The 15178-nt window shown below is 34.7% G+C and overlaps 1 protein-coding gene and 1 pseudogene across 1 annotated transcript; both read left to right on the top strand.

The window, feature by feature from the left end:
• The first annotated feature begins 8984 nt into the window (after positions 1-8984).
• On the top strand, positions 8985-10033 carry LOC126552272 (uncharacterized; annotated as a pseudogene).
• Positions 10034-10512: 479 nt separating this feature from the next.
• LOC126552271 (uncharacterized) lies at positions 10513-11065 on the top strand. The gene has a single exon (XM_050206966.1). It carries the CDS (start codon positions 10613-10615, stop codon positions 11063-11065), a length of 453 nt encoding a protein of 150 aa, XP_050062923.1. The 5' UTR covers positions 10513-10612.
• Positions 11066-15178: the final 4113 nt, after the last annotated feature.

The raw sequence follows: 15178 nt of genomic DNA, 5'->3' as shown, positions 1-15178 counted from the left end.
ATTGGCATTTTATTTACTTGATTTAATTTTCAAAATACTTGAGTTTTTTGAGGTATTTATAGACAACTGAAATTTTCAATTTTCTGAAATTGTTTTGAAGGGTCGATAAAATCTTTTTGGCCTTATCAAAATACTTGAAAATTTTATACAAAGTTCCTCATATGTTATTCTTATAGTGATTAAAAATTATAAGAATACATAGGCACATTTTTTTTAATTAGCATTTGAAGTTCAAATTTGACAAAAATTCGTCAAAACTATGAATACTTGCAAATTATTTTGTAGGTATATTTCATAAAAATTTTTTTATAAGTAGCTAAGAGTTGAAAATTTAATACAAGGTTTTTCATAAGTTTAGCTTACAATTATTATAAAAGAACTTAAATTGTTGTATTCAGGCCATTAAAACATAAACCACCTTTTTCACCAACCACTAGAAATTATATCCTAGGCTGACAAATCATCTTCGTTCAGAATCGTTTTTCGTATACGATGATAACTATCATTGGATTCAAATTTAACACTCCTATAATATATAATAATGATCCATACGGCACCTAATGTACAGCAGAGCGGTACTCACTTGCCCGCTTTTTTTTTTATTAATTTAATTTTATAAATATTGTCTATGTAAGAAATTGGATATATGCCTAGGTATATTAAATAAGTTATTATTGTTTATTATCTGTAAGTTACGTACAACTTACAAAATACAACATATACCTAAATATATTTTTGTTTAGTTAATTCAAATAGAGTACCTACCTACTTAATTTAAAATACAGTACCTATAATACTTGTTTATACAAATAATAAATTATTTCACCAATAGATTTTGAATTCAACTACCTATGTATTATTTGTTTGCATAATAATTAGTAATAATGTACCTATTTATATTTTTACAGCACAATAATGAAAATCTTACAGATGGGTCTGATACTTTAACAATAGATTTAAATGTTTCTGATAGAGTTTTAAGTACCTAATACATTAATTGACCAAAATATTGAAGATAATGATAATACACGACAAGAATTTTTGGTAATAAAACAATTAGTAAACAAATACCTTATGTATAACAATTGTGATTTATTACATATTAATTACAATGCATATTTTTAAAATATGTAATAGGACGATAGTGATCTTGTAGATGATACCATCAAATAATTTATTAAGTAACTGCAAGTAACAACTGAGGAGAGTGGACTACTTCTTCTTGCATTCGCGTTGCGTCACAAATTGACAAAGAGAACACTAGGAGATTTAATTAATTAATGCTAATTAATACTAGTTCACTATAAATTGTGAATAGTTAATAAGTCAATTACTAGTTATGAGTAGTTTACGACTAGCTAACTATTAACCACTTAGTAGTTAACTATTTGCGTTTAGTAATAACTATACAAGAACTATTCATTTTGAGTAGTTAACTACTGAATTTAAGTAGTTAACTATTGATCTGTAATAGTTATTTTTCCTAAGGAGGGCTAACTTGCAACACCGAAAAATGCACTTTCGGATCGACCGAAATCGCATTTCTCGGACACCTAGTTAACACCGACTGTACAGACAAAAAACCGGAAAACTAGAGTGCATCATTCAATTTCCCCCACCCACTAAAATAAGGGACTTACGGAAGTTCCTGGGCGTCTGCAACTGGTACAGCCAGTTTGTAGACAACTACGAGGACACCATAGCACCCCTAACGAATAGGTTCAAACCGGGAACTAAATGGTCGTGGACCGAAAGAACAGGCGGCATTTATTAAAATAAAACACACATTGTACGATTCGCCGAAACTGTTGACACCAGATTACGGAAAACCGTTCTGCCAACAAACCGATGCTAGCAAAATAAGAGCAGGTGCCGTTCTTTTCCAACTGGGTAACAAACCGGAGGAAAGAGGGATAATCGCCTACGCAAACAAAAAGTTTAGTGACACGCAGACTAGGTACGCCGCGGTAGAACGCGAGTGCCTCGTGATAATCTGGGCGACCGACAAGTTTAGACCATACTTAGAAGCCCGCCACTTTGACCTATTCACCGACAACTCGGCTATGGCTAAATAGTGCCAAAAATACCAATTCCAAGTTAACCAGATGGGCACTATGACACGGTACGCAACGGCTGCCAGTACAAAGTACAGGCACCGCAGCGACCGGTCTACGACTTTATCAACCACCACCACGGGTGACGATGACGCGACATCGTCGACTCTCCCTCTACGCCGCAAAGGCTAGGCGGGACGGGAAGACAAGTCGGGCCTGACGAGTGCCGGCCGTCGGCGATCGGCCTCTTTTGCAAAGCCCGTGACCCGGACAACATCGTTCCGTATGATTTTTTTTTGTTCCGACCTATTGTCATCGTTCGACACTACAACCACGTTTTTCAACGGCTACATTTTCGTGTGTTAACACAGTTTTTTTTTGTTTGATTGTTTTTTTGTTTTTATTTCACACTCGTGATCGCTACACGCCCTGTGCGTATAATAAATTCTACCACGCGTAGAATCCACCACGATGTTGTGTTTTGTTTGTTGGCTTTGGGTTACCTTCATTCTTTAATCACATTGCTCGTCGCGACCGACCTGCGCCGCTACTACCATCATCAGGTCGTGTCAAATTGGCTCCCCGAAGAGGAATCTTCCCAGTCAAACGTCAGCAAGACTTCAGAAAGGTAAGCGTTTTCTTTTAACGCTGACACATACCTCGGGTAAATTGCTTATATTATATTAGTATTAAGATATTTTAGCCAGAAGTGTGTTTTTCCGGTTAGCTAGGATTCCCAAGTTAATGATTACGTAAAAAGTATTATAGTACGTACAGGGAATTCCGAGCGACTGAGAATAACCGTGAAACGGCTTGGGAAGTAATTACATAACGTAACACCACCCCGCCGAACACTTGCCTTTCGTACCGCGACGATTTCGCAGATAACAGCGCGGCGTACGGGCAGACGAGCGTCTGGAGACAGCACCCTCGGAGCAGTTTTTCTTATCACAATACCATTATCACATAACCAACCAAGATACCGGTTACAATGTTTAATACCATTCCTTTGGTTAATACTTTATCAGTATAATTGATATTAAATTTAAATTATTATTTATTACCATAAGGCATAAGGGCATATTAACGTTTTTAGCAACTTTAACAAAATTGAAAATACCAATACATATTGATATTATATAATTATTTTGTCATTTTGTCATGATTATTAGTTACTACAAATTACAATACTTATTTCAATTTTGTATAATAATTCAACATTGTTTTACTAAACACTAAACTCACATTAATAAATATGGTAAGTCATTAAAAAAATATAAAAAATAATTATTCTTCACTGAAGTCTAAAATTAAAATTGTTTAAATTATTAAATTAGTAATCTTATTTTGTATAAGAGTGGTCAAAATCAGTATGAACGTAGAGAGTTTTGTTTTTTCCTTTCAAATCATCTATAATTTGATTTTTTATTGTTTGTGTAGGTTTATTTAATCTCTGTTCTTCTGGTGCTTTTATCCTTTGTTTTTGGTTGAAAAAACCGCAACTGTTTTTTTGCGTTCTTATTAACAGGTTCTTGATTTTCTACATTTTTTATTAAATTATTTTCTCCTTCATATAATATGCTTAAACCGGTATCAATAGAAGCATTGATTTTCATTAGTTGTTGTGGACTTAATGTGCCTGCTTGTGACACAAACATGTGATAAAATTCTTGAAGTTTGTTACCAATGGATTCCTTGGATACAGAAGTCAGTTGTTGAGTCATTGGAATTTTCATACATACTTCATCAGTTATCATGGGATTACATACATCACTTGTTGAAATTACAACTTCATCGTCAACCATATTCATTTTTACAGCATGGATATGCTTGCACATATTATTCTTAATTGTGTAATCATAACAGGTACAAGAAAACAAATGAACACACACTTTACATGCAACACACATAATTTTACATGCACATGGTTCACGTTTCTTAACAAGATAATTTTGATTTAAAGTTTCAGATGTTACAGACCAAGTGATTTCAGATATTTGTTGAATTCCAGAAGATTAATATGAGCAGCAGAACGATGACGACTATTAATAGCATTTACGTAGTGATTAACTTTTCCACCATTGCACAGTTTTATTAGTCGTTCAAAGTTTTTATCACGCAATGATTTTAGTAAATGCCATAGTAACACATCAAGGCGTTGATTTTTTTTCCCTTTAAATATACATGTTTTAAATTTTATGGAAAGCTTCTAAAACCATATTTGTATTAAGCATTATTTGATGCCGATAGCAAGCTGCCCATAACTTTTTCCTATGTACATATGTTCGCTCAAAGTATGCTTTAAAATTATGCAATGTTGGCTCCTCTTCTAATTTATTAAGAAAAGAAGTTAAAAGTTCTTCAAACAGATTTTCATTTGGTTCTTCTAGTAATACACGAAGCGTTTTATAAATATAAGCTTTTATATTTTGAGAACCAGCGATTTTTTTTAAGTTCTTGCGCCAGTTATTGTCAACATGCCACTTACACAACAAATGATATTGAGGAGTAGGCGACATTGTGTTAACCCATGCATTCCAAAATGCTGGCGCATCATCACTCATAAATACATTGGAGTTAGGCAACCAATTACCTCCCTAATTTTTGAAAAAAAAACTTTCATATGTACTTCGTCAATTTTTGTGCTTATACAAAATGCAGCTGGGTATCCTTCTCCAAATTCATCAATTACTACAATTGTAGTTAAATTAAAATTGTATTGATTGGTGCCATGTGTAGAATCTATACACAATTTTCCATTACTAAATTTATGCAAAACAGCTTTTTGAGCTTCAGTAAGGATTATTAACATAAAATCGTTAAGTCTAATGGATGATATTCTGTTCCTTGGGTTTTATAAAGAAAAATTGGATTTGAAGAACTTTCGGCAAATTTTTTTACTTGAAGATCCACACTCAGAGCATCAATATCGTGTAATTTATACTTGTGAAGTAATCCAAACTTAGTGGAAATGTTGTAAACATCTTTCCTAGTTATGATGTTTTTTTTTCAATTGTATTATCAAAGTTGTCACGGATTTGATCAATAATGACATTAGAAGGCACTCCATTTTTAATTTTATCTGGTAATGTATAAGAAAAGTTATAAGTAAATAGTAGATATTACATTAAAATGTAATTAAAATGTTACAGTTACCAGCAATTGTTTCCTGAACAGAAGAAGGAATTGGGAGAAATTTTATATCATTCTGATGTCCATGATGTGTCTTACAATAAGTTACAACAACGTTATTATCGGTGACTACTGTTCGAATAAAAGAAGGACAGGATTGATCTAATAGTCCAATTAGAAAAATAAAGCATTTAATGTTTAAAGTTATCTATATAATCTGATCTATTATTAAGGATATAAATTGAATTATTTGTACCCCTCGTTATAATAACACATACCTATTTTGCACGATCCAGTAATTTTTAAGGCACGTTTCCCCATATTTTTACTATGAAATACTCCTGAACGATGACAATAGTACTTTCTTGTAGCTACAGTTTTAGTTTTATTAAATTTTATCCCTCTGTGTTGAACAAATTTAGTAGATGAGCATATTTCTTCCCTCTCTTTCCAATCATTAAATTCTACAATTAATTAACAAAAATGTTTATATAATGTTATTACTTCATCATAAATATAATGTACATCATATATTTTACCTTGTAATGAAGCAAAATTATGAGAAGTTATTTCTAACTGAGGATTATTTTTCTCAATTCCAGTGAAGTGGGTAACTTTTATATGTCGAGCTAAATTATATTTTTTTTTAAATTGGATACTACAGTATGCACTTTCAAAATACATAATTAAAAAAATATATCAAAAATCAATGTGCTAAAATATTTAAAAATTATCAAATTAAAAAACGATTTACTAAAATATTTAAGAACCAATATTATTCAGACATACAACAAAGTATTCATATAGAAAATGTTACATTTATAAATCAGAAAGTTTCCACAGGTAATAAAAAGTAATATAGATAACAGTTGTAAAGAGGTTTTACCTGTATTAATTAAATGCTGTGTGTAGGTATGTCAATACTGCAGACAATGCAGTACATAACTATTTTAGGTAATAATAGAAAAAATATAGGGAAACGTGCCTTAAAAATTATTGGATAGTGTGAAATAGGTATGTAATATATTATATATAGGTATATAATTTAGATTATTTTGACAATGTACATTATATTTATGATGAAGTAATAAACTAATAACATTATATATAAATATTTTGTTAATTAATTGTAGTATTTAATGATTGGAAAGAGAGGAAATAAATATGCTCATCTACTAAAATTCTTCAACACAGAGGGATAAAATTAAATTATGTATATAATTATGTATTTCATAGTAAAAATATCCCGCCTTATTAAATTAAATTAATGTGTCCTGTTTTGCCATTGTATTGTAATTTGTAGTTACTAATAATCATAAATTAATTCTAATGTAGAATGATACTCATTATGCATGAATGAACATATAATGTTTAGCAATTTTTGTATTTGGATAACCATAATTAATTTAAATGTACTTTTACCAAAAAATTTATAAAAATATCCCCCCCCCCCCCATTGAAATTTCCTGGGCACACCACTGTAAACAATACCCTAATATTTTTAATTCAACTTTTGGTGACCCCCCCCCCCATAAAAAAAATCCTAATTGCAAACTCAATATTAATTAATTTATTATTATCATCAAATTCGTTAAATATATATATTATTTATTATATTTATTGATTATCTATCTATAATCTATATTCTATTCTAAAATACTTAAATAAAATAAATAATATATAAATTGTAAGACGTATGTAATGATTTCGCGACCATCATAAAAACCTCTGCGATCCTAATTAGTAATTTGGGTCGAGACCCGAGGTTGGGAATAATGGGAATCGCTGTGTGCCTGTGTGGCGGGTTATGGGAATAATTTAAATAATTTAATATTTAAAGTTTAACCAGGGAATATTTATACTGATTAAAGTATTAACCAAAGGAATGGTATGACAAACGTACGTAACCGGTTATTTGGTTGGTTAGATTGATAATGGTATTGTGATAAGGAAAACTGCTCCGAGGGTGCTGTCTCCAGACGCTCGTTACGGGCAGGGGTAGGACACTTCTGGGCGGCAAGCTGATTATAAAGAATCAACGACTGCAGGTCCGCAGTAGGGCCAAGTATCTGAGGGGGGGGGGCGGGTTTACACCCGATTTTGAAAATGATAACTGAAACAATAACCTGATAAGAAAAAAAAAAAAGGCTCATACCAACCTACAAAATTCCAATTCCCATATCGTTTACTAGAGATTAAATAAAAAATTTAAATATCAGTTTAATACCAATCGTGATTTTTCCAAAAATTCATACCGAGAAATTTAATCTCCTATAAAATAAAACTCTGTTTAGTTAGCTTTTAATATTGGTGAAGTTAGGTTTTAATCAGTTTAATCAATAATTTCGTCCGTTAAAATTTTAAATAGCAAATAACCGTCTATAATAACTTTAACGGTCATTTTACGTTTGTCTTTGTCGCTTTTATTAGGAAGTTGGTATTTGGTTCATCTTAACGTAAGTAAAACTTATATTTTTTAATTTTTACCTTAATAATATGTTCTTAGATGAATTATTGTTTGTAATATATCTTTTTATTCTTATTGTTTATTAGATAATATTAAATATTTCTTAATAGCATGTGCACTCCTAATTAATAAGTTTTTCGACTAGGAAGTACTACATTTACGTACCTAACTATAGACTCAAATACCACGTTTTTGTAAAACAATTTCAACATAATTATTTATTTGTATTTTGTACATTAACAGCTTAATATATATCATTATACTTATAAAGTAAATAATTTCCTTATTTTTACAATGTAAATAATATAATACTTTACATGTTACATATAATACTTTACATGTTACAAATAACACACTTCCAATTTCCATTAGGTGTTATTAAATTTAAAATTAACCCTCATAGCTTTTATAATTTTCATCATCTTAAAAAAACTATTATTATTAATATAATTAGCTTAGCATAAGTTTATCCAACTACATTAAACATTAAAGATATTGTCATTCTATTATTTTAAATCAAAAATTATTTTTCATGCTCTGTTGCTCATTATCTTTTTACTTATTTCTTTAATATGTATTAACCAACATTATTATATATTAATATTATTGTTGTTATTATATTGTTTAGACTTTTAATATTTTTATGAACACAGCCAATGGCTTAGAAATGTCTAACAACTGAAATTTAATTTTGTTTATCTTATAAATTGTTAAACTATAGTTGGGAAATAAAAGAATTAATATTATTGTTATTTTTATTGATTAATAAAGATCATAATGTATTATTTTAAAACTATCACTGATCACTTAGTTTTTCTATTGCCACTATCTAAATTAAATACCAGTGCTTTTGATCATCATTACTTGAACAGAATTCTGCAGATTGATTGTCACAATGTTTAAAATATTCTAATTTTCTATAATTACAGATTTGAAAATACTGAATGCTGCTTACAAAAATCTTCCAAATATATTGAATGCAGTAAACACCATGGATTTTGTTGTGATGATCATTGGTTGATGATAGCATTGATTATACATAGTATAATACTATGTATAATCAATAATGATAGCTATTTTGATGACATCTTGAAAATTGCAATACTTAACTTAACCATAACTTTGTCTTTTTTATTAAACAGTTACACATATTTTTATGAATATTTTAATAACTATACAGTTATTCTGTTCAGGAAAATTGAATATGTCTGAAAAATTGCATGGCAGTTATGGCTGGAAGAATCTGCAATGTTGTTAAGTCAAATATTTTAAAGCATATCAAATAACTTAAAACTTTTCTATTAATAATTCATAAATTATTAACTGTGGAAGACACTGAAAATAAGATTAACAATTAATCTCTATTTTTATTACCTAAATTATGTACCTATGTGTTCTAACTGAAATAGCTTCAGTTTATGTAAAGTGAATAATTATTAATGAATTATTTTAAGAGTTGTTAATATTATGTAAATGTAACAAAACAAATAATTATGTTAATTAGATATTTTATCATATCTGTGAATGACTGTGATACTAACACAAATTTTTAAATTTATTTTATAGCCTGATATATCTACCATTTACCTGCCACTTACCTACGAGAAAAAAAAAAACAGTTTTTTTTAAGACTAACTTCTGCGATTTTACTGTAAGTAAAAGAAATAAACGGTTTTTCTCAAGACCAATCTCTGTGACTTGCCTATAAGTATATATAAAAGGTTTTTCTTAAAACCAACCGACTTTATATTTATACATATATTTCTTTTGTTTGTTTAATATTTTTTAAGTTTTGTTTAGCATAGTAAAATGGCATTGAGAGATCATGACTATGTCATTCCAGCCAATCACGAAGAAGTCGGTCTCCCAGCTCATTTGTTGGATCATGATTATTTTCGTCCAGTTGTTTACGAGAACAACCCGAATGAAGAACTCACCGATGAAGAAGTAAAGTACTTGAAAATGAAAGAGTTCCAGCAGATGAAGAAGTGCTTGAAGAAGAAGATCCAGAAGATAATCCTTTGAATCAAGTACCAGTTACTTACAGACTGATCCCGCCGGGGTTCATCATGGTTCTAGGGTTTATATTGATAATTTAGGTTTTAAGTACTACAAGCGCGAAGCCAGAATTAACCGGATATATTTGGTATGTGAAAGGCAAAAAAGTCAGGTACATGATTATTGTCCTTGTACAGCATCGGTAAGTACAGAACCTGTTGACAATAGAATTAGAATTCGAAATCGACACAACCACGAACTGCAGATATCAATTTACTGTGCCTTTTTGGAGAAGCAATTGGTGCAAGGGGCATTGATCCTGAAAACATGTCTGTTTCAGTTAGGACTGCATACAACAATGCATTGTTCAGTAAGTTTTTGAATTAATATTTTATTTAACTAACTATTTCGTTTATTTAAACATTATTCGCTTACTTATATATTTTAATCACAGTTAGGTAGGTAACTGATAAATTTGCAAGTATTATGATAAAGTTGTTAAACATTCCTTGTTCTAAGTTATTTACTTGGTTATTTATTATTAAGAGGCACTGTTGAATTTAATACAACTAATTTTCCAATTCTATAATATAGAAAAAATAATAATAATATATAAATAATATAGTATATAATAATAATATATTATATGTTATTTGGTATATTTCTTTTAATTTAATGGGTTAGTAGTTATTATAATATGTTATAAGCTTTACATAATAAATAAATCAATTAGGTCTCGGTTATGTTGTACTTATCATCGTTGTACAATTGTCAAACAACTATACATTATCATCAGTTTCCTCTTAAAATACCTAAAACTATTTTACAATATTAGTATTAGTAGTTAAAAATGTGGTTTGACAGTAAGTTTATAGTGAAATAAACAATTGTATTGAACAAATTAAAAAAAATTTTATTGAATTTTTTTAGGTATCCAGAAGCTGCTAACAATTACACATTTATGCAAGGACAGAGAAGATGGAAGAGGATGCAGAGGTCACGTCAACCAAACGGTGGACGCATTCCCGAAGACATCCATGAGCTTGCTGAAGCATTGACCCGACCAGAGAATGCTGCCTACAGTCAAACGCTTCAGACACCACTGTCAAATTTCTTCCAACAAGAACTTCTAGTCAATGGATCAAGCGAAGGAATTATTTTTGAAAACCTGGATGCAATTAGGATATTTAGAGAAGAGTTGGCCACAGTTACAACAGTTGGAATTGACGGGACTTTCAAGACTGTTCCTGCAACTCCTGCAGACTTGAGAAGTTTTCTGACTTTTCAAGTGGCATTTAAGAGTGTATCGTTCCCAATGGTGTATGTTCTTCTTAGAAGTCGGACAGAAGAAACATACGTTACTGTCGCGGTCGTTATCGCAACAACCGCGGCTGCCTTTTCTCGTCCGCGATAACGCGACTGGACAACCGGTCTGGCCGCCGCCTCAAGGCACGGCCGACGGCCCGGTCGGCGGCGGCGACGAGCTTCAGCTTTTGCAAAACCGTCGTCGCCGACACACTCGCGTCGTTTATTGTTAATAGTATAATAAAGTGTGTTTCCGACGTTACAACCGTGTCGTTATTCTATTCCGAACCTTAATACACCTACATTGGCGCAGTCGGAAAAGGAGTAAGGTAAGTGCTAATTTTAATAAAAATAATTTTACTTAAATTAAAGTAAATTAGCACATATCGGGTTAAAAGAACCTACAATAGGTGTCCTGATCATACCGGTTCCTAAATAGTTTTATTCAAATTATTTATATTTTTTTTTTATTTTGAATAAAATATTAAGGGCTTATCCAATCTAAGGTGGTAAATTTTGGCAAAATTTGCATAATTTAGCTTAATTCCTACTGGGCTAAACTGCGTGTTGGCTATTTATAGATTGGAAAGTACATATCTCTACCAGCGATAGCCCGAGTTACGTAATTTCGTATCCATCGTAATTTAATTAGATAGATAATTACAATTAAATTTAATCTCCACAATGGTTACGAAATGCATTAGTGAGTTAAATATTGTAGAAATTAACCGGGAATTGTCGATACGTGGTATTGAGACCGGGGGGTCCAAGGCCGATAAACTCTTAGCACTAGAGGAGTATATTAGGTCTAAGGAAAACATGGATCCAAGATCAGTACGGTTTGGGGTAACTGACGGGACGTCAGCCCAGGTACTGGAAGATAATACATCGGAGGTCCAGAACAGTGGTGAAGAGGGAAAATCCGACGGAGATTTGATAAACCACTTTATGGAACAGATGTTAGATAGACTGGAGGGGTTGGAAACAACGGTCGACAAGCAGCAGCTAACAATAGCTACTCTCAGCGAGAGCGTGGGACGCTTGGAGCGGGAGTTAGCCGAAGAAAAGCTTAGGTCGACCGAACGGGTGGCGCAAGCAAGTTGCGCATGCCGTGGGGTTTCCCCCAAACCTTCCACCAGCATTTTGTCCGGAGAAAATCAAAATTGCCCGGGCAAAAGTCAAAATCTTCCGGTCAAAACTCAAGGTGTGAGTTTTGAGAGCCGTTGGGCGAACATACGGAGCAGATTGGCCGGGGAAAACCCGAGAAATCGGGAAGTATCCGGAGTTTCCGGTAACCGGTCCGGAGTGTCCGGTGAAATGTCCGGTGTCTTCGGTGATCTGTCCGGAGTGTCCGGCGAAGTGTCCGGTAGAAGTGATGGGGAAGCGTTACGGAGTAATCTCTCCGGTGGAAAACGTGTTCACTTCGCGGACAGCCTGCTCATCCTCAAAATGAGTTGAATATGGCCCGTGCGTCGATACCAGAGTTTGCTGGCAAGAGGGAGGAAGACCCGGTGTGGTTTTTGCTCCAGGCCGAAGCAATACTTGAAGAAACTGGTATCCACATGGCTCGATGGGTGACCGTGTTGGCCCCTCAGCTAAAGGCACAGGAGGTACATGGTGGGGAACATGAGGGCGTTGGACTTGCCATGGCAAGAGTTCAAGTTTGAGCTTTTGGAAAAGTTCAACGGGGACGAATTACAGTCGAGCTTACAATCGGAACTGTTAAGTACCGCCCAGACCAAGGCCGAAACACTGGGAGGGTATGTCCTTCACAAGTACCAGTTGTATCGGAGGTTAAATCTTGGTCTGACTGAAGAAGCGGTGGTGATGACGGTGATTGGGCTCATGCGTGATGAATTTAGAATTCATGCACGCATTGGAACGGCTGAAATCGTTCAGTGAACTACGTGCGCTTGCACATATTTTGGATGGTAGTAAGACCGTAGTACCGGATAAGGCGGGAGAGAGCACCAGCGGACCACCAAAATTAAAATGGTTGGATAGGAGAAAAGCTGGATGCTAGCAAATCCCAGGTGCCTAGCCGAGGACGACTATCTTCGGGTGCAGGATGCAGAGTATGTGGTAGTCATGACCACTGGCAAGCTGCATGTCCGAAAAGAAAGTCGGAGTCGGGAAACGCCAGGACGACCGGCGGGACCGCCGGGTCCCGGCCGGCCAGGAAGTAACCGGCGGAAAAGTCACGAGTCGTCCGAAGAGTGGTAAGCAACGAAGTTCAACTCGGTCAGTGAGTAACGTTTCGTACAGAAACCACAAATTACAAGAAACTGACCCGAAGAAATGGAACTTCGGAGCGTTACGGACCGGAGACTCGGGAAAGGATCCGAATAAATCGGATCAAAAGAGTTCTGGACCGGAGAAAACCGGTAAGAACAGAAATCCTCCGGAGGAAAACTTCGGTTACCCGAAGTGGACGTCCGGAGTGAGAAGTTGTCCGGTGGAAAACCGTCGAGCCTCCGGGGAAACACCGGAGAAAACGCCGTAGCCACCCGAGAAAACTCATTGAAAGCGATGTTCCGGAAAAGGAACACAGTTCGTGACAATGAGTCGGGCAAATGGCAAATCGACGAGAGGTGGTTGAACCACCCGGACAAGAGGTATGGAAAATCGAACAGGATTGAAAATGTTTCGGACAAATGTGAAAATATCACCGAGGTGAGTTATCCTTCCGATAAAAATGTCGCGAACAGCATTTCAAGTGATGCGGAACAAGATAAGTTAACACAGCAGTTGTTAATTGTCCGGTCACATCCGAAGATTTTCCCGAGGAAATAGTTCCTTATCCACGGAAGGTGTGCAAAAGGAGAGACTCAGATACGGACTCAAAGTTTGAGTTGCGGCAACGCTTCTCGGATCTGCGGACGGAAGCGTTTGAGTCTCCAGCCATTGCAACGGTGTCAACGGGGAAAACTAGGGTATCGGATGTTCCGGTACCGGCCATAGAACTTGAGTTTGCACTCGGGGCAGTAGTAGCGCTATTGGACTCCCAGGCGGCGAGGACTTATGTCAAACCGTGGGTAGCAAAGAAGTTCGGCCGAAGTTTTACCGAAGAAACCGGAGATTGTCCGGATGGCGGACGGTCGGACCCGAGAAATTACGGAGTTTTCCGAATTTCGGGCCCGGATAGTGGATATGGAGGTAAGCTTCAAGGCAGCAGTGTTAGACGATCTCATTGGCGATGTCTTCCTAGGCCACGATTTCCTCGTGGAGCAACAAGTCGCTTGGGACTATAGTGGTTGCATAATCCATTTGGGGAAAGAAGACGGGTTTCCGTGAGTTGGAGAAATCCAGTAACTCCGGTCACCGTAGGAGTGGACTTAACGACCGCAGTTTTACCGGAAGGAGAGTACGGTACGCGGGTCAAAGAAGTCTTATGCCAATATCCGGAGGTGTTCTCCGGAGAGGTAGGCAGAACTCGGGTGATAGAGCACCAGATCCGTCTCAAGGATCCAAATCCGGTGGCTCTAAATGCTTACGGGTACTCCCGAGGAAAAACGAGGTAATTGCCGAGATGGTGCGAGACATGGAGGAACAGGGGTTTGTTGAACCTAGCATATCTCCATGGGCTGCACCGGTAGTACTCGTGAAGAAAAAGGATGGTTCACGCAGATTTTGCGTTGACTATCGCCGTCTGAACATGCAGACGGAGTCGGATGCTCACCCAATGCCGGACCTTCATGACATGGTTAGGTTACAACATTGCCCAACCGTATAGATTATTACCTAAAAAAATAAATTAATATTAAAAAAAAATAATTAAAATATATGTATATGTATACTTACAATTTTGATAAATTAACCATGATTTGGACTTTGTTGGATCATAATCTGGGGACTTTTCATTATTAGCTTTAGCATACCTCATACTTGCTTGTGTCAAACCGCCTCGAGTTCCTATAAAAAATTTATATATTATAAATGTAAATTTTTTTATATAATTATTATAATTACCCTTTTCAATCATCAACAGCATATCATACTCTGTGAGTAACTCTAATTTGACTCTGGTATATTTTAACATACAATCAAAGGAGAATCCTGGTGCTGTATAGTAAAAAGATGGGTCCAAACAGTATGTGGTTAAACATAGGTCTCTGAAGTTCTCAAACACGTCAGCCAACAATAAAACATCAATTTTCAGATATAGATCACTGTATTCACCCAAAGTCTTGCATCCAAAGTGACTCCAAACAGTTTTTGCATG

The sequence above is a fragment of the Aphis gossypii genome, chromosome X, assembly GCF_020184175.1.
Source record: "Aphis gossypii isolate Hap1 chromosome X, ASM2018417v2, whole genome shotgun sequence".
In the NCBI taxonomy this organism is placed as follows: domain Eukaryota; kingdom Metazoa; phylum Arthropoda; class Insecta; order Hemiptera; family Aphididae; genus Aphis; species Aphis gossypii.
The sequence above is the reverse complement of the archived record's forward strand: the minus strand, read 5'-3'. Positions and strand labels throughout refer to the sequence as shown.

Coding starts and splice junctions, on each gene's coding strand:
- LOC126552271 (XM_050206966.1), top strand. CDS start 10,613: ATGCAAGGACAGAGAAGATGGAAGAGGATGCAGAGGTCACGTCAACCA.